Here is a 22,810-nt window from a genome sequence, read left to right on the forward strand (position 1 = left end):
AGGACATGCAGTCTCCTGAGGAAATATAAGAAAAAAGTCAACTACAACCCCCTCAAACAATGTTGGATAAACAGAGTAACGGAGTGTTTAATATAGGCCCTTTGTGACACCTTGATATTTTTATTGTTCGCATTTCTTTATTAGATCAAAAGGAGAAATAACTTAATAGAAAATAATTTTTCCCACAAAACCATGTAGAACATTTAAACCTTCACTTGATGTTTTAGAAAATAAGCTTGCTTTCTTGGCAGGGCAATATGTACAGTAAATATGCAGGTACAGCTAGCTGCTAATTAGCTTAGCTTAGCTTAGCTTAGCCCCATACATTTCTTATTTGTTTTAAACAAGGCATCAGTTCAGTCCATTAATTCACTGCCTGTTTAACTCCTTTCCCTTTGTGCAGATTCTCCCTTTGACTGAGTTTCTTCTGATTTCCTGCCTCTTAGAAACAAAAGGGTGGGAAGTGCTGCTGAGCTAAAATGCAGCAGAGCAGTGTCTGTAGCATATTTAGGAAATGCACTGGAGTTTAAACTATGTAGAGCCAAGAGTAGAAAAAAACTGAACAGAGAGCCGAAGCCTGTGCTTTCAAATCATGAGGAATACATGTACAGATATACTGACCTCATGATTTCAGACTCTGGCCATGTGTAACATACTCATCCACTGTTGTAAAAGTATTTATATAATAGAACCACCCCCCCCCCCCCCCCCACAGGAATCTGAACTTGTTAGTCCACATAACTGCCTGGAGACATTTCAAAGATGGCTACTGAGTGGCAAGAATTTCATCTAGAGAGACACCGGCACCTCTTTCCATTTAAAATACAGAGACGCTCTCACAGACTCACTTCCACACAGTGTGCAGCCAGTTATGCGAGCAGCATGTGCTCAGCCTGACCCTTCATTCTCGCTCCCTTTTCCTCCTGCCTGTCTATCCATCCCTCTCAGCGTCCATCTTTCTCTCTTGTGCTTTGGCGAAGGCACACGTTAGTGAGAGGACTCTGAGTTAGTCCAGTCATTATAACTGGTGAAGGAGCAGTGGCGTCGGCAGCAGCACAGTGCCAGCGATGAGCAGCAGTGCAGTGAGCTAACAGGCTGAGGCGCGCGCACACATGAATCATTGATCAGTGTGACAGTGAGATGACTGCCAGAGGTAATAGGACGGTACCGCTGTGAGGGGGGTTCTGTGCTGTACCCTCGCTGTCGGCTACCCCGCCGAGATGTGTGCGGAGGATGAGGAAAGCTGAAGAGAAGAGCGTGGGGTGGAGGGAGCGAGAAACAGACAGTTCACTATTAAAAGAAGGAGGTACTTGATGTGGCTTTTTCAGGTTTTCTTAAACTACCGTGGAGAGAAATGAGAGAACAGAGAAGAATTCAAGCTGGTGGAAATTTAGTAGCAAAGTGAGGCTTGCTGAGATAGCAGCAGCATCATAAGCTTTCTCACATTAGCGGCTAAAACGCAAAGATGTACAGATTACATAGGAGACAAACCATTTCAGGTGGTCGACATGGCGACAATGCTAGCATGCAGCATTCGCTCTTGTTGTCAGGCATGTATGTGTCTCCAGATTAGATAAAAAATGATTGTGTGCTCCTATGACGATTAGATTTCACACTTGTGGTGGGAGAAAGTGGGAGATGTGCATGTGAGCATGCATGTGTTCATTCCTCTTTAACCACTGAAGTAAACCAGATATCGTTATCAAGTATTTGTATCAGTCCTGGGCAGAGCTGTGGGGCACAATGGGGGTGATTGACTGTGAATATACTGCCTTATCGATAAGCATTACAGCCAAGGTAGCACTGCAGTCAGTTAAAAATGATTTATCAATACCCTCACACAAGTGGAAACACATCCTGGCCTGATTGCCAAGTCCTTTTTCGCTCGTAGACATGGCTAACCGCCGACTATATTCTGTCTGACAACCAAAGACTACAGCCAGCTTTGCCCAGCAGCAAACACTTTCAAGCACATCAGTCATTCGATTTAGTGCGTAGTTTAGCATGTACAGTAAAGGCAATTGCTCATCCAAGTTCTGCATGGCTGTGTCAGCCTCTAGCTAAGCCAAGACTTCTGAGGGATGGGAGAAAGAGAGGCAGGGGGGGGAGTAAAAAAGAGGAGAGACAAATGGGGAAAAAACAAGTGTGAAGGAGAGTGAAGGAGAGGGACTTCAGAGCCAATAAAACAAATCTGTGTCTAAGTCAACGTTAGAGTAGAGACTAAGAGCCCGGGGGTCCGCGTGCCCTGCCGCATTTTCGCCTGTCGACCCTCGCTTCACTCTGACAGAAGAGAGGTGCTAAAGTGTTTTTCTTACTCCCCTCCACAAACTCCTTGAAAGCTACTAATGCCACTGTCAAGACTGTTTAACTTGTGTGCTTTTTGCATGCATGACGGACTGTCTTTCGTGGGTGTGTGAGAGAGCATGAGCAGAGGCTCATTGCCGCAATTTTTTAACCGGTATAAACCTCAGGACTCATCATTGGTTTGACCTTGCTAATCTGAAATGGGACGTCTCGCTCGGATAAAGGGATGAAATGACGGAAAGAAGGATAAACGAAGAGCGGAGGTGGTGACACACTTCACGCGTCTTCAATGATGAGATTTGCTGTACACGCCGGTGTTTATTTACCAGTAAAACTCGCTGTCACACTTATCTAGTTAGTCATGGTTGCGACAGTACACCAAGTCCAACAGATCACAGCTTTCTTCTTCACGCATTTCTCTGTTGTTCTTTCATTTCCCATCACGCCTCCTCTCTCTTTCTGTCAGAGTCCCCCCATCTCTCTCCATCTGTCTCCCACTAGCTGTCTCACTGATCTGGTCTCTTACTGAAAGCTGAGTAATGTTACGGCGGGCAGGATATTACTCAATGAGCAGGGGATTGCCGCCATGTTACATTTCCCTCTGGCAGCCACCATCTACAGCTGAAATGCTGAAATGCTGCAGACAAACAGCGACGCAGCACCGCCGGTCATATACGAGCTCCATCTCTGCTGGTTTGGAGCGTGGGTGCATGCCTACATTTGTGTGTGTGATAGAGAGGATCGGGAAGATAAGGAAATGCGTGTGTGTGAGTTGCCGCGCGGTGCCTACCGTGCACGTGTGTGAACTCGCCCAGTGTACCGTTGGAGCTATTGAGGCTATTTTGTTGCAGCTTCTCTGACCTTCTGGAGACATTTTACCAAAGGGCTCTCTCACCATTCAGAGCTTTCTGACCACAGTCTGTCTACCCATTTAAAGCAATTTTACCAAAGGCTCCTGTAGCTGTTAGGGCAGTTTTAGCAAAGGCCAGCGGGTTTCTTAGAGCTGCATCAGACGACCAAAATAGAGGACTGAAAACAAAGAGAAACTGGAACAATCAATACAAACCCCAATGAGGCATGAAGCAGCTGGCTGAAAGAAGCTGGAGGTGAGGCGCGTGCTCACATGCACGGAAACACACAGAATCCAATTACAAAGTCACACATGCACCGTCTTGCACATACAAACACACACACACACGTTTGGACTCGTCAAGGACGAGTATTTAAGGATCATTATTTAGGCAATAATACAGTTTAAACCAATATTCAGCCTGAATTGGTCTCCATTCACACAAAAGAACACCGAGCACGATAGACTGTAGTAAGCAAGCAGACTTTGGTCCCATTAATTGCAAAGCAAAGAGAGAAATGAGAAGGATCTACAAATGTGCTGCCAGTTACACACCATTATTTATGCATCGTTCTGTATGCCTAGAAATAAATAAATAACTGAAATGCATGGCTAAAATACAGCAAATTGTATGAATACATGTATTTGTGCTAAAAAAATAATGTTTTTACTCTTCAAAATCTGAATAAATACATACTTTTTAATTAACTAATGAGTCATTAGCTCACAGCATATACAGTAAAGTGACTGTCCTGTAAATCTGAGATAAATATGCTTGAAAACATCTGTCGGGGCAAAAAGGATAAAGCCAACATCAGCACAGAGCACCTCTGCGTTAGCTGCTGTACTGTGATTGAGTCGCTATGTGTGTGACAGCGTTTTTTGTGTCCACCTTAACCGCTCTCAGCCGGAACACTCCGAATAGAAAGGATTCTACTTTCCCGGCACTACTGGAAACAAGCTGTAGCAGCCAGTCTTACCTACTCAGCATTGCTGAGTAGATAATTGGTTGCCAGTTGCCCTCCATGACAGAGCCACACAATGAAGAGGATCGCCGCTGATCCCAGACAAACAGGCAACCACCTGTTCAGAAGCTTTCCTTCGGGGGAAGGTAACATTTCATTAGAGCTACGCCAACTCAGCACCTCAACGGCTTCGTCCCGACAGCCATCACCAGACTGAGCTGACCCTCTAACGTTACCTCTATACACAATCTCTGGCCTACTGCCCACCACCTGCTATCAGAACAGACTGCAAACCTCTTCATGCAAACTGCTCACTCTATTGAGGTCATTACTGCTACACACTAGTTTCTGTAAGCTAACGAATGCATTGCAATGCAGTATTTTTAAAAAGACCTCATTAGTATTGCCTCCACAGTCTTGTGGTGTTTTTTTCCCCAGCTTTTGTCCATCTGCCGATTATTTCAGTAGCTCATGTCACTGAAGGTTCAAAATCCATGAAGCATTTTTGCACTGACTGCTTAGCACAGCATGCTGCGCAGTGGCTGGAAGACTGTGCTGTCTGATTGCATATAGGGTTCAGTTCAGATGGAATAAAAGTAGGAGACCCTCAGCCGAGTGAATCAGCACAGTGGAGCTCTTCCCATTTAGACTTGGACCATCCTTTTATTTATGTCTTGTAGATGGATTTATTCAAAGTCTTTGCTTCTTTGTCCTTTCTATATGTACGCTGAAAATCAGGCCATGGACTTTCAATATTTTAGTATTAACTAGTAAAATTAAACATTTCTTAATAAGTTCACTTCTATTACCGTTCATACCAGTTAACTGTGCAACATGCAGGCCCTGTGTTTGGCTGTTGGTAGGAAGAAGAGGGCCTTGTTGTCACAACAGGAGAAAATATCTTAGGTAAAGCAAGGAATGCTACATATTTTCTTCACTAGCAATACCAGTTTTCATGTTTTCTCAGCTCCATACCAAAGTGAAGTCCTTTGTTCACGTTTCTGTGTTTGCTATGTTCGCTATTAAACTGTGACAAGTTAAACGAGAGCCCAGAACACTAGTGTTGAAAAAGAACAAAGCTACCAAGCATTGTGTCCAAGCTGGGAAAGCCTTTCTCTTTTCAGTCTCTGAGAAACCGTGTCTGTGATAGGAACTATCATGTCTAAACACTTCCAAATAATATTCAACTTTCAGGAATCACAAGTGGTGTGCTGGTCAGCACCGTTACTTCACAGCAAGAAGGTTTAGGTTGAATGTATTTATGTGAGTATTTCCTGGTAAACCATCTTCCTCCCACATTCCAAGGAGATGCTTGGGGTTGGTGATCAGAAACTGACCATAGGTGTGACTTTGAGTGGGAGTGGTGGTTTGTCTCTATGTGTTAGTCCTGATTGGTGGCCTGTCCAGGCAGTACCCTGCCTCATGTCCTGTGACAGCTGGGATAGCCACCCCGTGTGACCCCTTATGACTCAATAAGTAGAAGAAAATGGATGGATAGGCAGGAGAGGCCTAAAGGTCCCATGCACATCCATTCAGTCTAACTTTTACATATTCACTACACTTTATATAGTTTCTGTATATTCAGCCTAGATCTACCTCCAACTCTATACTTCTGAATAACTGTGCAATCAGTAACGATAAAAGCACACACAATGTTATTCATGCACTCTTAATGGGGCTGCATTCATTTTCGCTGTACCTTTTGTGCGATGAAAATAAAGATTCTGACTCTATTTCTGTTACATACTTTGTCACTAGCTTTGTTACTTTTCTACATTTTAAAAACACCACAGGAACTTTTTGACCAGACATAAGGTAATTTATTAAAGCACTGCAAGTGCTCTAGCTCCTATAACAGCCACTTTTAGTCTGTCACCAATGTCTGGGACGTTACAAGAAATCCTTTATGTAGGTTTGAAGTCACTCAAAATGTTTTTATTTGAAAAATCTAACTTTTATGCAAGGTGACAAAGAATTATACTGAACACGATGACAAGGTTGGAATAAAATAAAATAAAATAGAAATTTTGTCCTTAAAAATGTGTTTTTGTTATCAAACGAAGTCACGTGTCAGCAGATAGAACTTTGCAAATCTTTGGTATTCACCTAATGTTTCCTGAAGTGCTTCCCACGAACCGGTTTGACAGGCAGTTGGACACTTCTCACATATCACACGGTCATGCTGTCTCCCCAAACAGCTCAACAGGGTTGAGAGTTAGAGAGATTGTGCTAGCCACTCCATCACAGGCAGAGACCACCTGACTTTGTTTCTGATCAGCTCTTAGAAAGTACGGAGCCACCACTGTTTTAAAGCACAGGCTTACTGGGGCTCAAGCTGTGGGGTCTGACGATGTAAAGGGTCCAAGTGGCTTTAGGTGGGGAGAATAAAATTCACCAAGAGGAGAAAAAAAATCAACCTTGACTTTTTGCACAATGGCCAATTCTCATGCTTCTGGCAGGCGTCAAACTCTTTCAATGTCTGTGTCGCGCTTTCATGCTGCCCAAACTAATCTCATGCTAAATAAGAAAGCCTTTACGACAAAAAAAAAAAACTTGTAAAATTTAACATTATTTTTTTTTCTTCCAGGTCTGAACAGCAGGCTTTTTCCGCATTTCTTGCCTCATTCACTTTGCTCCGCAATTTCACATCTATTACAAACTGAAATGTCCGTAAAAAAGTCATACCAGTGAGTGGTGAGAGACTCGCTCGCATGTCTAGAAAGTGTAATAAAAGTGCTTCGATAAAACATTATCAAGAGCTGAAGTTGTGTTTGTTGCTTTGAGCTGTGCCCGTCTGCGGAGTTTATTTAATAGCTGCGGCATCAGACGGCAGCAGGATCCATCCACGAGCGTCTTCAAAGCGAGAGAGTCATGCACATTTACATAGTCGGTACAACAGAGGTAACATCATCATTATTCACAACTATTAATTATTCCCTGCACAGAGACGGGATCAATCAGGTTCTAAAGGCAAATGAGATTGTGTTCGTTTCTACTCTGCATCATGTTCATTACTGTGTACGCATTAAGCGTGGTTGATGCTTTTGCAGTTGGGATGCGGTTGAGAGGTCATTGACCTGTTTACGAGGGAACTGGCTGTGACTGATAGACGTCCACAGGGCATGGCACGGGGTTGGAAAATAGAGTATTAGCCTTCTTGGTTCAACTTCTCAGTTATCTTCCAGAACACTCCCGCTTAGCACCACCCAAACAACCCTAATGAGCACTCCTCCAACATCTTACTTGATCCTACAAATGTTCTTATTTTTAATCTGGACACCTCCCTCATATGTTCTTATATCCAACACTGGTTCTCTTTCACCCATCCTAATAGTTTCTATTCAGTGGTCAGTCACATGTACAACATCTCTGCCTCAAAGGTAAGCATGCTGGAGTTGCCTCCTAACTGGTCATTTTGAGACTGGTGCCAATTAATACAGCTGCCAGCTCCTATGTGCGGTTACCCCTTCTGAAACTACAGACCCTTATGTACTTGTCCTCTTGCTCACATTTCTTTTATTCATTTTAAGACCAGCTGGTGCTGTTCTGTGAAGGTAGCAGGCTACAACCTAATGTTTTTTATGGCATTTTCCCCATGAGGTATAGCCCTCGTTTTTTTACAGAACGATTATTCTGACGAGTTTCGAAACAAAGCTGTTGCTACACACACTCAAATAACCAAATTTATTGCTTCCTTAATCAGTGCAACAGTTTTTTGCATAATTGGGATTGTTTTGGTTTTCTAATTATAAAAACATTACTTCACGTAACACAATGTTCCACTGGAACACAGGACTGATGAAAGTTCATTAAAAATTATGAATGATTTATAATTAATAGTCACTTCTTTTAAATGTCTGTTACAACATTTGTACTAAATGAGTCATTTTGATACAAATAAATCTGTGTTTGTCAAACGTTTCACTTTTCTGGGGTTAAACATCGATATGGATTTATGTGTTTTAAAAAAAAATATAACAAGCCCCACTGGTAGGTTTGTGGGGCTTGTATCAGATAGGCTGGAAACTGTAATGGAGATTTGTTTGTTTTGTACGAAGGTTTTTCTTAGTCTTCCTAGATAAGCTAGATATTAGATTATTGGTTAATGATCTCAGACATGATTTGTAAATCATTCATAGCCAGTAGATGCTCTTTGTTTGGCTCACATTAGCTCAGCAATCGTGACAGCAGTCGGTAACTGCAGTGTCTATACCCTAACGTCTTCTGTCACACTGTGAAAGCAGATGAAGAGTAAAAATTATTTCGCCTTGATTGTAACATCAGCTGCTACATTTTTAGGCATTGTATATAAAAACAGCAGCAGACAACATATTAGACTTTTTTGACAAATTCTAGCTTTGATTTCATTTCAGTTTATGAACTCTGATCTGCATATATCTAAAATTTGGAGATAATTGCTATGAACAAAGAATTAGAATAATACAAATGCAGATTTGTGTCTTTTATCTGTTTTTAAAAGGTTTTTGACAGGAAACAGCCAAGAAAATGATTATATTGATAAATGGAGGCTTACTGAATGATATTCAAAGCTCTTTTTTGGATGTCAGCTGCATTTTGCTACATTCTCTGTCAAGATGATCTCACACTGCTTTAATACTGTTGAGGTCTGGTATCTGGGGAGGCCAGTCCATCACTGATAGCGTTCCCATTACCAGATGGTATTGTGTGATGGATGAAAATCTGACTGTAGTTTCTGTGTTCATAACTCAAACCTCAACACAACTAACTGAAATTCAGCCCCAAATAATGACACAGCCTCCACTGTGTTTTACAGATGGCTGTAGACACTCGCTGCTGTACCTCTCTCCTGACCTTTTCCATACAAATTGACAACTAAATAAAGTAAAATCTGGATTCATGACTCCATCAGACACTGATTTTTAGTCCAGTTCTTGTGTAATTTGGCTACAACAGCCTTTTCTCCCTGTTTCCCTTCCTCAAGAACAGCTTGTTCACAACAACAATGCCACTGAGACCATTACTGATGAGGCTTCACTGAACAGTAGATGGATCAACTGAAGGGCCAGATGCATCTTTCAGCTCCTCTGTCAGGTCTTTGCTGGATTTTTTCCCCCTGTTTCTTAAGGACATGACTTTCACATACTGTTCCTTTGCTCAAGATAGCCCTTTAAGTCTGCCACGTTGTCTTTTGTCCTCCACTTGTCCGATTTCCTCAGTTTTTCTAAGGACGCACTGCACACCATGCCAAAGTTTTCATCTAATAGCTCTCTGGGAATCAACTTGTTGGTGCAAAAAATTGTTTTATGCCTGCACCACTGTGTTATCCTGGGGGAAAAAAGGGGATTTTATGTCAGTCTGCTCCTAACAAAGTCTGTCTGTCTGTTAAATGTAGATACAGCAGTGGTTTATCCCCTGATTTAGTTTTTTATGCTTTAATGATTCGTGGGTCAGTGTTCGCAAAGCATAACAAAAACCAAAAAAACAACATTGCTCTGAAAATGGGCAGGTAAAGAAATGAGGAGTGGCTTGAGACTTTTGCACAGGACTGTTAATCAAGACAATTTCCTCCACTGTTTTTGTTGCATAATGTTCTCCTCAAATCACATTTGCAGTTGCCCAACTTGGAAGCCAGGGAGGTCAACAACATAGAACAAGCACTTCATTTATGATAAGCTGTAATCAGCTCGGAGCTTTGAGACAGACAGGCCTGCTAGGACATTTAGAGGAGAAATCCACATTGAGAGGAAAGAACCTAAAAGCCCTGCCTCAGTTTGAAGCTGTCAAACATACCATGTGTTATATTATACATAAAATTAAGATACTTTTTAAAAAAAAAATTATAAATGTATCTGTTGATTTTCTGATAGCAATTGATTTATCAGAGTGTCTAGAGTGTGAAATTGCTTGTTTTGTGCAACAGAAAAATGATTTAAATCACCAATTTATCACATTTAGGAATACGAAACCAAAACATGAATTTCATTAATCTTTACAAATAAAAAAAAAAACGTTATCAGTTCATTTTGTTGTCAACTTTAACTGAAGTGAAAAACAATTTCAGCACCGTGTACATAAACATTGGAGCTGACAACGGAGAACTGATTAATCATGAGAAGTTTTCAAGCACAGCTGCCAAACATTTGCTTGTTCCAGCCTCCGAGACTGGTGTGCTACTTTGCCTTTTATTCCTGTGAGCAGAATATATTTGGAGATTTGGAAGAAGCCATTCACTGGAAGGCATTACCTTAGGCTCTGGAAAATCAAATTAAGACAATAATCTGTGGCTTTATCTTAATGGAAATAATCATTAGCTCTAATAAACACATGTTTTTTCTTTTAAGCACAGTTGGAAACTGCACTGTGTTTGACCTCTCTGATTAATATGCAACGTTTAAGGGCAGATGCTCGGATTTGCCATCAAACTGTGAAAGTAGATTTGCGCAAAGGAAAAAAAGACATAAATGTAATAAACTTAAAGCCACTAACAAGTCATTTGGCTCTTTATGGAACCAAAAGCCCCAAAGCGACACACACTGCACAGCAGAACCACAAAGACGATCATAGCTGAAAGTGCACGCTGTGTCTTTGTGCATGCATGCGTGTGTCTGTGTGTGTGTCTGTGGGACCAAATGTGATTTGAAGGTGATTATTTGATTGCAGGGTGCTGCTGACTTGCTCATTTCACCTGAATCAGAAGCTTCTCCCTGTTGCCATAGAGATGATTATCATTCACAAGTGAAACATCCCACCCTCTCTCATATTTGATTGAGCAACTGAGGATTGTAACCATTTAAAACAGCAAGACATTCATTAATGCAGAAAATACTCTAATTAGCTTTTTCTGACAGCATGATAAAGCAATGGTAGGTAGTTTTTTTTCCTTCTTCTTCTTCTTTTTTAACGCAGGCTTAAATGAGGCTCAAAATAGAAAAATGAGTTACGGGTAGTGTTGTCAGTAGCAATATTCTTCAAGATTACAGATGCAATCTTAATCTGTCCTCTATCTCTCCTTAAATGCCCCTTTCACTATCATAATGCCTGCCTCTCATATCTGATGGCCGTGTTGTGCTTAATAACAAGCTATGACTTGGGGAGGGAGGGGCGCGTTGGGGGATAAACAAATTAACAAAGCTATTCGCAGCCCCTGCAACACCAGGGGGTATGGGAGGAGAGGAGAGAGGGCAGTAAAGGAAGAGAGGATGGCTGCCTTAGCTAATCACAACAGGGGGCACACACCGCAATCACTTAGGCACAGCATTATCTCCGCAATCATGCATCGTCCTATTGTTGTGCTAATTGGAATTCTTAATTTGAAATACAATATTATTGCTTCATTATTTGGTGGGTTACTTTGCTTCAAATTAATAAACAAAGTCACATAACTTACACACAGAGCTTTAGACAATAAAGACGATGGTTTTCGAAGGGTGTTAGGAACGGCTTCCCAGCTGTTAAGAAACCGCTGGCAGGACGGCGCTGACCGTTAAACCGCTCGTCCACTCCGCGTCCTCACAGAGCACGCGGGATCAGTTACAAGCTTAGTTACACGTCGAAGCACTGTGGAAAGCAGTGTAAGGTTTGGCCGAGAGTCATGAAAAAAAGACGAAGATTGAGCCAAAACTGACAGCTGCGTTAAAACGATTTCCACCGAGGGGAGGAACCCTCTCCAACGCTCTGAAATGTTAGGCTCCAGCTTGGCATGCCTGTAAAGGAATATGTCATGTTCATATCCTGCAAATAATCAGCAGTGTCTGCGGAATAAAACTGCAGAAGATATACACACAACATTTTACCTACTGCAGGATAAGGAAAAGAAAAACTATGTGGGGCATCCATGAATCTACCTTCTTATTAATCCGCAAAAGGTTTGAAGAGCCAAAACAAGTAAATGAATGAATTGGAAAAATAAAGCAAAATAAGTAAATGTTAGTTTTTCAAGTCAACCTACATAAAACCGGAAGAAAAGCAAAGACTGTCAGTATGTTTGACATCTCGCTTGACTTCAATTCACCTAAATGACTCATCAGTTATCCACATTGTTTCTGTTGGCTGTCAGAGATAGTTTCTGCATTTAGTGAGTGAAAAAGGTAAAAATAATTTAGCTGAGAAACATGTTCAACATGTAAAACTAATAAATAGATATAACATAAGTCTGACAACTGGATACTGGATACGGCAGGCACTGATCATATTGTGAAAAGCTAAACTAAAGACAAACATGACCTCATTTTCAAAGCAGAGTGAACTCATTTCATTCTGGATTATATTATGATAATGAGAAGAAGCGATTTGAAATCAATAAACGGCCAAAAGTCAGCACGGCGAGTATTTCGATGAAGATGAGAAAGTGCACTGGGACATTTTTTTTCTTCCCCTCTTCCTGTCAGTGGCTGTTAATTAATTCATTAAAATTACTGAATCATTATGTAATGAGAGAACCTAATCATCCTGTGGCCTGTGTCTCAACCTCTCCCCCTAGACAAAGACATTAAGTCCATGACCACTTTAATCTTGCAATTTGAATGCCTTTGATTTACAGGCTAACATATCATCTGTGCTTACATCCCATACGTCTTGGTGCGGTTGCCATGGTGACGTCAACACGGAGATCAATCACTGCCAAACAGGAGTGGAGCATGACACCAATTAAAAGGTGATGTCGTCTCCGAGTCATCACTCACACTCCTCACTAATGCACTAATTACCGGGGCTGGGACATTAATGGAATAGCATGGTTCAGCCTGGGGATTAATCTGCGTGGATTCGCTTGTGTATGTGTGATGTCTGTCTGTGATGTGTGTGTGTGTGTTGTGTGTGTGTGTGTGTGTGTGTGTGTGTGTGTGTGTGTGTGTGTGTGTGTGTGTGTGTGTGTGTGTGTGTGTGTGATTAATGCAAACCCCCCGCCCTGCTCCAGCGTGACCTTGAGCACCACCACAGGAGGGAAATGAACTAGCTGGGTGGAGGGTTGGGATATCTGCACTTGGGGCAGCGGAGGGGAGCCGATGTGCTGCGGTCGAGGGCCCGGCCAAGGTTGAGGCTAAGCAGGGAGATGAAGCAATTGGAGGGGATCGATGATTAAATTTGGTGTTTGACTTTGACAAACTCTGCTAATGATCTTCCAGACCACAGACCTACTCAACAACTTTCCAGTTTTTAAGACTCTAATTACTGCAAAGATAGCTTCAGTCATAAAAACTGAACTTGATCTGCTTTCATGAGAACATTTAAATCCTTTGCACAAGGAAAATTAACAAAACTGCAGTTTAACAGCACTCCGTTACAATTAAAGGTATGACCAATAAACGCCCTGCGGTGACAATACAATTCAATTATTAACTTCACTATTTTTACACCTTCCCATCTAAGTTGCTTATTGATTTATTAAATTCTCCAACTTTTATTCCTCTCCAGAACTGAGTCTGATCCCGTATTTCCATTTAGCGTCACACAGATGCAATTACTGTTGAACTTTTATTTGGCAAACATTAATTTTCACATGGTAGTGCAGAGTAGAGTCACATTATTTCCTTTGTAACTAACAGAAGACTTGATGAAACGCAATCAGCCATGTTTTTGGGCGCTAAACAATAATACAATTTATGTAATTTAACTAATTTAAGATGAGACTAAAATATAAAATTTAATGCAAGAAGACAAAATGTAAGAACTTTTATATTAATAGTTATTTCAAATAGGTTGTTGCTTATTGCTACTTATAGCTTAACTCTTGCTGTTGTCTAGTTTAATCTATAATAGCACACCGTATTTAATATTTCATGTGTAAGTAAGTAAATGTTATTTTTGTAGCACATTTAAAACCAAAAAGTTGCACTTTTACACTAAAACTAAAACCGAATAAACAGATTCCCAAAAAATGTATGCTAGACACATTCACAATATTTACATGAAACAGTCCAACAGGTACCAATCAACAGTTTCCATAAGCTTGACAGAAAAGCTTATCTAAGCCTTTAGCTTAGACTTAAAAACAGTCACAGTTCATGTTCATGTCTGAGGTCATTGGGGAGTTTTGATGCAACAGCATCAAAGACACAAGCTCCTTTTGAAATAAGCTTCAACCGCAGGATGATCAGGAGTGATTGAGGAGCAGACCTTAATGGTCTTGAGGGGACATATAGGCACAGTTTATATGTTAAATCTGTGAACTAGTACTTTGTGCAGCGTACTAAAATGCAGGCAATAGTTCAGCAGCCAGTGTTGAGCTTATTAATTTTAGGTTATCTTGGTTTAATAGTGAAAACGATACAAAACAAAAGGGATGAAAAATAACCAAAACAAAGTGCAGTAATGACATTTACAAAGTTGTGATTAATCCGAAATAAAATGTGGGGGTTAAATAGGAAGTCTTTGCTTTTAGCGAATGAAAAATCAAATTAATTAATCATTAAAGGGGAAAAACAATCGACAAATATGTAAACAGTAAAAAAAAAAAAAAAAAGAAGAAAAGGTGCAGGCAATTAGGTGCTAAGCTTAGACAAACCTGGATTGATTAATATAATAAAATCACCAAGGGAGAATTTTAATAAGGTTGTGCAACTTTGTGTAGCTGTGTGTATGTGTGAGTGTGGGAGAGAGACTGTGTGAAAAACATCAAATAAGTCACTGCATGTGTGGATTCCTCAAATATTAGTTTTGTGAGCTTTGGTCCAGAACAGCTAATTTACAATTTAGAATATCCTTCGGAGTGAAGACAATGCAATACTGCTTCAAAGTAAGAGCAAAAATTTCAGCAGGCCTGCTTTGATCCCATATCGATCGCCCTTTCTTTTTTTCTTTCCTTTTATTTAAGTTCCTATATTTATATTACCCTTTGAATACAGAAACATTGTGCATGCGTAAGGTTCCCTGTTAGAAGGCTACAGTTTGTTTGTGTATTTTTATTGCTTCCTTTTATGATTTAATTAGGCACTCTCTTGGCAAGTCCCACAATTTTCCAACTCCTCTAACAATCCCTTTTGAAAATGTAAATTTTCCACTAAACTCAGAACTCTTCGTGCTTCTCATTCATGACACGGGCTGGGTGCGTGACGACAACTCACCGATGACGTAAGTGAGCAGCAGGGCCAGGGTGAGAGTGAGGAGTGACGCAGACAAGGCTGTGCACTTCCAGTTGCAGCAGCGGTGAGGCTTGTTGAAGGTAAACAGTGGTCTGGTCACGCTGCTGCGCGGCAGAGGCCGAGGTGGAGGGGAGTACACGGTCCCAGAGGTCAGGGGGTATCCCTGTCCCGCCCCTGACAGCAGAGCTGACGAACCAGACCCCTGCTTGAACAGGAAGTGTCTGCAGGAGAAACATACATAAAAGGTGTTATTGCAAAATGCAGTTTACCGTTACCTTCCTCAGTTACTGTTGCTATGCTTTCTCGCGGTCTCATGTGCAATTTTCAGTTATAACAGCGGGACATTACTACTCTAAATTCTATTTTTTTTTTTTGTTCATGGAAAAAATGGCTTTTAGGCCCCAGCCAGAAGCAAACAAATCATGCTTTTCATTTTTCGCCAGGAACTGCTAATTATGGCAGTTGACCTGATAGCTATTACTCATTTTAATCAACTGTAGCCAGCTAATTAAGCTAACATTGGCTCTGGTAGTTGGTTCAAAACCAGAATTTTCACTTGTTAAAAAAAAGGTTTTTTGACAAGTTTGGTTTTTGGGTTCTTTTTTATTAGAGGATTTTGTTTTTTTTGCATTTGATGAAGTACAACAATTTGATAATTACTGAAAATGACACAAAATGCCAAAACTAGTGAAACCAAATGACCATTTATTTTATCGCAAATAGCTGAGCCAGATTAAGAAGCCTGGATGGATTCATACATACAGAACTAAAGGATCATCATTTCTTATTTACAATGACAACATCCAACAACATGAAACAAACATACATGTTTAGTGCTCGCCTCTGTCAGTGCGCCCCAGGGCAGCTGTGGCTACAATGTAGCTTGCAATCACCTGTGTGTGAATGTGTGAATGACTGAATGTAGTGTAAAGCGCTTTGGGGTCCTTAGGGACTAAGTAAAGCGCTAAACAAATACAGGCCATTTACCATTTACATGTTGTGTCTAATATGGCTGACATTACCATGTAATACCAATCTGAAAACTGTACAATTATCTTTTTGTGCTAGCTACAGGCTCCTTTCAGACCATCCATCTCTTTGCATTTCTCCCACCGTCTGATTTCAAATATAATCTATTAATAAAGCTAACTTTCCAGTAAGGCTTTTTTCAGTTATCAGATGAGGGAAGAAGCCTAGATGTTACCCAGCAGTCACTTCCAAACCGTTGCCAGTCCCCTGTTAAAATCCTGATCTTGTATAATTTGAAACAAGACTTGCTGATCTGTCATGTGGCCACCTATATGCTGCTCCTCTCTGCCATTGAATGAAGAGTGTAGTGCATTTAAAGCTACAGAAACTCAAACAGCCTGTTTTTTAAGCTAAAACCAGAGATCTACAGCATACTGATAGTAAAAGAAAAGAAAATCTGGACTTTTCTCAGTTGAAACTTTAAGACACATTCTGAATGAAACTATTATAACATGTAGCTTTTAAATACTGTATTTTTCACCCCAATTACAGTACCTCACACATCACCTATTCAAGTGGAGAAAGCTTGAAAGTTCTGCTAAGCAGAGCTACGGTTAAGCTATGACTGGACCGTTGCTCTTCAAGGCGACAGGTTAAGCAAGCGCTGTATTAATTGCTGCCCTAATCTTACAAGCGAGGAGCTGTTCTGCATTCGGCGCTCTGCAAAGTAACTCCTACCTCTGGGACCGCTGTTGGTGCTTTTCTAAAGCAGATTACAGTACACAGCTGGAAACAATCACAGTAACCATGCAGGCCTATCTAGGACAGTGCTTCAACGCTTCACCAATTAGCACAGTGCAGACATCATTTTTCTCAGGTATCTAGTATCATATTCTGATTCTATTCATGCAAATCTGTACTCGGTGGATTTCAGTCTCACGCTGATGCACGCCTGACTGAAGCTCATTTAAAGAGCCCCCAAGGTGGGGGACTTTAGAAGAGACCCTATCTCCCACTATTTTTTGAATGATGAATACAGACTCGGGTTTCACATATCACAGAGAGGACAGACTGTTCCACTTTGCCCATGCATGAACACTCAGTCCTTTTTTGAACCTGTCCAGAATAAGCACTTAGTGCTGTGCAAAAGAAATTCAGCTAAACTGTTAATATCTTACGTGTTTGTCTCCATTTGTGTGCCTGTAATCTAAGCAATCTGTTAAACTTCCAAGAAAAGCATCATCAAAAATTAATACAGGAACCAAATCCAAGGAAGAAGAGTAGTCTGAGGAAGTCCCTAAGCGCTAGGATTCTACTTGTAATTTATAATGTGTTCTGGAAAGCAGGCAATTTTTGTGGCAAATGTATACCACATACATTATTCACAGTTACTGCATTATAACAATCAGACAACGGACAGTATTGGAATGTACTGCATGCAAGAAACAGCTATGTAATACACTTGTAGCACATTATAGATAAAGTATAGGCTGACAGGCTGAAAAAGGGCATATATGACCAAGTATCTCTCTCTGGTGCAACGTTATGAGCCACTACTGTAATGCAGAGCAGCACTGATATGAAAGAGAATGAAACACCCCTGGCAGCCAAGGATCAATGACTTACCTATTCCTTTTTTGACTCATCAAAGCGACTACTTAAGTTATACGGCTGTATTCGTTAAACGACGATGAGGTTTATTCTCATCATGAAAAAGAGTGTGTTAGATTGCCACTGATGATAGGAAACTAAGCTGCGGGGCAATTAATCTAAGTAGCATTTCATCTATATTGTGTTTGGATAATGGGGGGCGAAGGTTGGATGGTGTCAGATGAGAAGCAGGGAATGGAAATTATGCAACGTGGAAAAGTAGATCTGGGTAAAGCAATTATAAGCGATTCCAGCTTGATCTGGCCGTACCGGATCCCATCAAAAAAATGAATAAAGACTGCTGGTGGTGGGAAACAAAGGATGGCTATGAGACAGCATCAGAAAGAGAAAACAGCTATGAGTCATTGTCTTATTCTCTGCACTGTGTGTGTGTGTGTGTGTGTGTGTGTGTGTGTGTGTGTGTGTGTGTGTGTGTGTGTGTGTGTGTGTGTGTGTGTTTTTCCAAGCAAACAAAGAAAACAACAAGAAAATATCTCTGAGCTCCTGCAATTCACAGACAGCATTATTGCTCCAGATTACTGTGTGCTCTCCAGGGGTTAATATTGGCTGTTGGTGCGATATGTTGGGGGATATGTGCAGTTCGCCAGAGTGTTATTCTGTCCATGCAGTAAAAGGTGCGAGGTCACAGGCTGCCAGCAGGACACCAGTCTCTAAAGGGACCTCACAAGACAGGCCATTAAAGTGGTGCCAGACAACAGACTGACAACATCGCTGGACTCCAGACTCTAACGCTGTCCTCACACATGGCTAAACTACATCAATCTCCTTTATCCATTTAACTGTTATCCTGCCCTGCAGGCGCATTTTACTTAAAAACAAGAAAACTGGGGCGACAGTGGACTTCTCCATGAAGGACTTTGAATTTCAACTGAGAACTATAAGCTTTATTGAAAAGTAAAACAGGAGAACAACATATGTCTTCCAGGTGTTCGCATTCAAGAGGACACGCTGGATGTGAGTTGATGGTGACCTTGACTTTCGATCTCTCAAAACACAGTCAGTTCAGCCTTGAGAACTTGGTGAGCATTTGTACCAGACTCAAAAACATTCTTGTGAGTACCTCCAATAGATATTGTGTTCATAACAAAGCGGCAGATGGGAGGACATACGACCGGCCAAACGTCAAGTCTGTGGCCACAGCTGTTGCAGCATCAAAGCAGTCAAGAAAAAGGACAAGTGGAGCCCCAGTGCAAGATTTTTAATGGATTTTTCTCTAGGACTTACATTGGCCTTAGATTGCTTTTTTTTTCCAAGTTCAATTAATGTTTGTATTCTCCTGTTATTGATTTATTGCCTAATTCCATGTATTACTCCTTGGATCATTGCTTCTGATGTACATTTTATTATATGCAATTAACTAATATGATATTCTACTGCTTTAGATGAGTATATTTACAACCCTCAGGTATCTATCATATAAGATAAAATAACAGATAACCTTTATTAGTCCCACATGTGGGAAATTTGCTTATTACATATACATATATTTGTGTATGTATATTACATATACATACCAAAATAGTCTGTAAATAACTAATAATGTTCAGTCCAAACATCCAATTTTATGGAAAATGTGTGCTGTGTCTTAATAGTTTAGCCATAAGCTTTGCTAATGCTAACTGAGCCGTTAGCATTAGCAAAGAATATGACTAATGCTACATTTGTAGCTAATTAGCTAAGTAATAGAATTAGCCAGGAATATGGCTCAACTATTAAGAGAAAGCCAAATTTGTAAACCCAACTTGATAACATATTTATTACATTGTATAACTACATAAAGAAAATACTTGAAATGCCTACCATATTCCAGAAGATGTTTTTTTCTCCACACAGCAAAGCTATGACATCACAACAAGTGATTGGTCAGTTGCAAAGTTAATCCTCACCAACATGGGAAAAACAGTGGGATAACTATTAAATACGAAACACGTGTCACACGAACACATGTCAACACATTTTATTTATATATTGTTTTTATATTTATATTGTCAGTAAACTTGTGTTATTTATGGTTTTTGTGCTGCATGTGAGGAAGCATTGCCTCAGTCATCTTAAACCCATGCCTGTTTTGTGTTTCTCTCTCTGTGTGTCTCCATTGTGGCCCAGTGCCTGACAGATGACATCCATCCTTCACTGTCTGCCTCCTTTCCTTTCTCATCCAGCATCTGCTGAAGACTGTGAGCTAGATTGAGGACACAGGAGACTGCGCACAGAGCAGCTACACACCTACGGGTCAATGGCAGTTCAACTCTGAAAGGCCAGAGATAAACCCGAGAAACACACAGCCACACAAATAGAGAGAGACACATAGCTCGACTCGAAGAATGGCGCGCAAGACAAACACGCACAAAAAAGATGTCAAATGCAGCATTTTCACACTTTCGAGGCCAACGCACGGGTCGAGAAGACCGCGGCACTTTTATTGCTCTGCCGAAGGTGGATTAGAGCGAAAGGGATCAGAATCCAGCTGAAGAAATTGCATTTGTCAACGCAAGTGGAACTCTATTCTTCTTGTTCGGTGCTTTTAAAATGCTTCACTGTTCTTCCTGGCTCCTCCGCCTTTGATCTTCTCAGACAATATCTAGGGGCGACGCCCAGGAAGCTCTGAATTCATATCAGAGGACAGATTTCCCCCGAGACAGGAAGAAAATGAGAGTTCCCGCTCTCCAGGAGGTCGGAGTCTAGGCCCAGGGGCTGTCTCTACCTGGATAAGTGTGTGTCTTTGTCTGTGTGTCTGCCTGTGTAGGTGGAGGACTTTTTTCACAGGTGCATGGCAATGTGCGGTGTGCGATGCAGAAGCTGATTTCACAGTGTTGGTGCACACCCACAGTGTGTGACTTACGTACACTCACGTCCTATCAATAAGAGGAAGGAGAGAAGGCAGGGCACAAGTCAATTTATTACAGTCCCAACATTTGTACCCCTTAACACACCCACAGCGAGAGCCAGTCAGATAGATTGAATATCCATATCCGCAAGCCTCCACTTACACAAGCTGGCCTCTCCAGAAACATAACGGATGTGCAGCTGAAAAGGAAAATCTATGCACACTTCAAACAATCTTAATCTCAGCTGACGCAATGTCAATACATTTGAATACTGATTCATCAAGTGCGCAAGTCGAGGAAAATGGAAGCACACTTGACAACAAGAGATGTTATCCATGTTTTGCCATTTTTATTAAGGTCACAGCATCACTTAGAATTCTGTCAGCATAAGCCCCCATGTCAAGTTTGTAAATACTTGATTAATCTTTAATCTGGAGATCGAGCCGATAGCGCTGCCAGGGTAAAAGCAGAAATATGAAATCATTAGATTAGCAGTGTATCTGAGAATGTGAGAGAGGAGAGAGGAGAGCTTGAATATTAAATCCAAACTCAAAACAGTTAAGCAGTGAAGAGTTGGATCTTTTTTTGTGGGCTCTCTCTTCAAAAACTAGATAGAAAAGAGCCAATATTATCTGAATTATGTTACACAGGGACGCTATTCTATTGACTATGAATATGATTACATTTTATGGTTCAGAACTAATAGCGCACTATCAAATAAAACATATTTGACTAGAAAGTCCCAAACGCGCAAAATGTATTCTTACAAAAAAAAAAGAAAAAATATAGTGAGTCACTGCGGAAATTGTGTTTTTATAATCACATCTCACTTTGGGAGAAAAGTTCTTTGAGCTCATCAAATATTGTTTGAACGATCCGAATTTTTTTGTTTGTGGTGAGTTTTCATTTAACACGCGCTCACACGCTCACTGATAAGTAATGTAATTACAATGCGCTCCTGACAAGCCTTTACATTGATACTCATGTCTAGCCAATGATTAATTTAAATTGTCACTGAATCTAATTTTATTCTTCCTTCCCTTTAAATGAGGTAAGATCTAATTATGGCCTAATGCATAACTTATTAAAATCCCTTCTTCTGGTGTGGCAGCCTGCCAATCTCATCCTCGCGCATAATATACCAGAATCCCGCGCCCAGCCGCTCATTACACATGCAAACATATTCTTTTCCACCTTGGTTCTCCTTCTTCTCAAAAGCAGCCGCACAAATGAGGATCTCCTAAATAATTCTCTGATCAATTAATACCTATGCGGTAAGCGTATGCTTAATTCTGTTTGATGGGACCGACTTCCAGTGGCTTGTCTCCGAGCATTTTGGCAGAAAAACAATTTCTCGGGGTACTAAAGCTGAAAGTGAAATTACAATGTGTTCCTGAAAAGAGGATTTCTGCTTTCATTTTGGATTGTTTTTACACAAACGCAGGTCCCCTAGTAAATGCGGTGGTGTGTGTGGTAGGAGAACAAAAACAATTCCAAATAAGCTTCATGATTACTTTGATGGAAGTCCTTTAATAATACCCCAGAGGCCTGCGTGGTGTTCCACTTATTCCTCCAAACATGTGCAAAACATGCCCATCCTAACAAATCCTTTAGTCCAGCATTCATTCTTAATCATTACACTCTGATTTTTTTCGAAGAAGTTTGTGAAAGTCTGCCAAGTCACAGTCCTGATGAAAGAATTTTCTTTAATCTAATGAACCTCATTTGTGAGATTAAAGAAATGTCTTTAATCAAGTGACATTATGCTGAGGGAGGGCGGTTTGCCTTGAAGATATTTTCACTTGAAGAATTTCATTACAAAATGACATCCAGTCTGGACTGAAAGCTTTTTGGAGCGCAGCCCTGTGTTTGCCCGCGCTAAAAATAACTCCAGAAAAAAAAGCATTCCCTTACCTGGTCTCTAGGGGGATGTTGCTGTTGAGCACCCAGCTGTTGTGAAGCTGGGCCTGGTCTGCGCTCGAGCTGGTGTCTGCCCCCTGGCCGCCCTGGCTGGCTTGGCACCGAGTTGGCATGGTCTTCCTCTGTAGGCTGACTTGAGTGTAAGGTGCCGGGCGGGCGCAAGTGCAGGAGTGGGGCGGCGGCGGAGGTGGGGGCAGCGGACGGAACGTGAACTGGCCGCCCGGACTGCTGGGAAGCTCTGCG

At 41.1% G+C, this 22,810-nt stretch overlaps 1 protein-coding gene across 1 annotated transcript in view; it reads right to left on the reverse strand.

Moving 5' to 3' along the window:
• The window catches only part of tenm1 (teneurin transmembrane protein 1), a 204,297-nt gene that overhangs the window by 104,931 nt on the left and 76,556 nt on the right, over positions 1 to 22,810 (reverse strand). The window contains exons 4-5 of the mRNA XM_085289132.1: positions 22,562 to 22,805; positions 15,162 to 15,400 (exon numbers count right to left, since the gene is read on the reverse strand). Coding sequence (XP_085145258.1) covers positions 15,162 to 15,400; positions 22,562 to 22,805 — 483 coding nt within the window. The remainder of the gene's footprint in view (positions 1 to 15,161; positions 15,401 to 22,561; positions 22,806 to 22,810) is intronic.

The sequence above is a fragment of the Mchenga conophoros genome, linkage group LG2 (genome assembly GCF_057382185.1).
Source record: "Mchenga conophoros isolate Kocher_MC1m ecotype Shallow Benthic linkage group LG2, M_conophoros_male_GT1.1, whole genome shotgun sequence".
NCBI lineage: Eukaryota > Metazoa > Chordata > Actinopteri > Cichliformes > Cichlidae > Mchenga > Mchenga conophoros.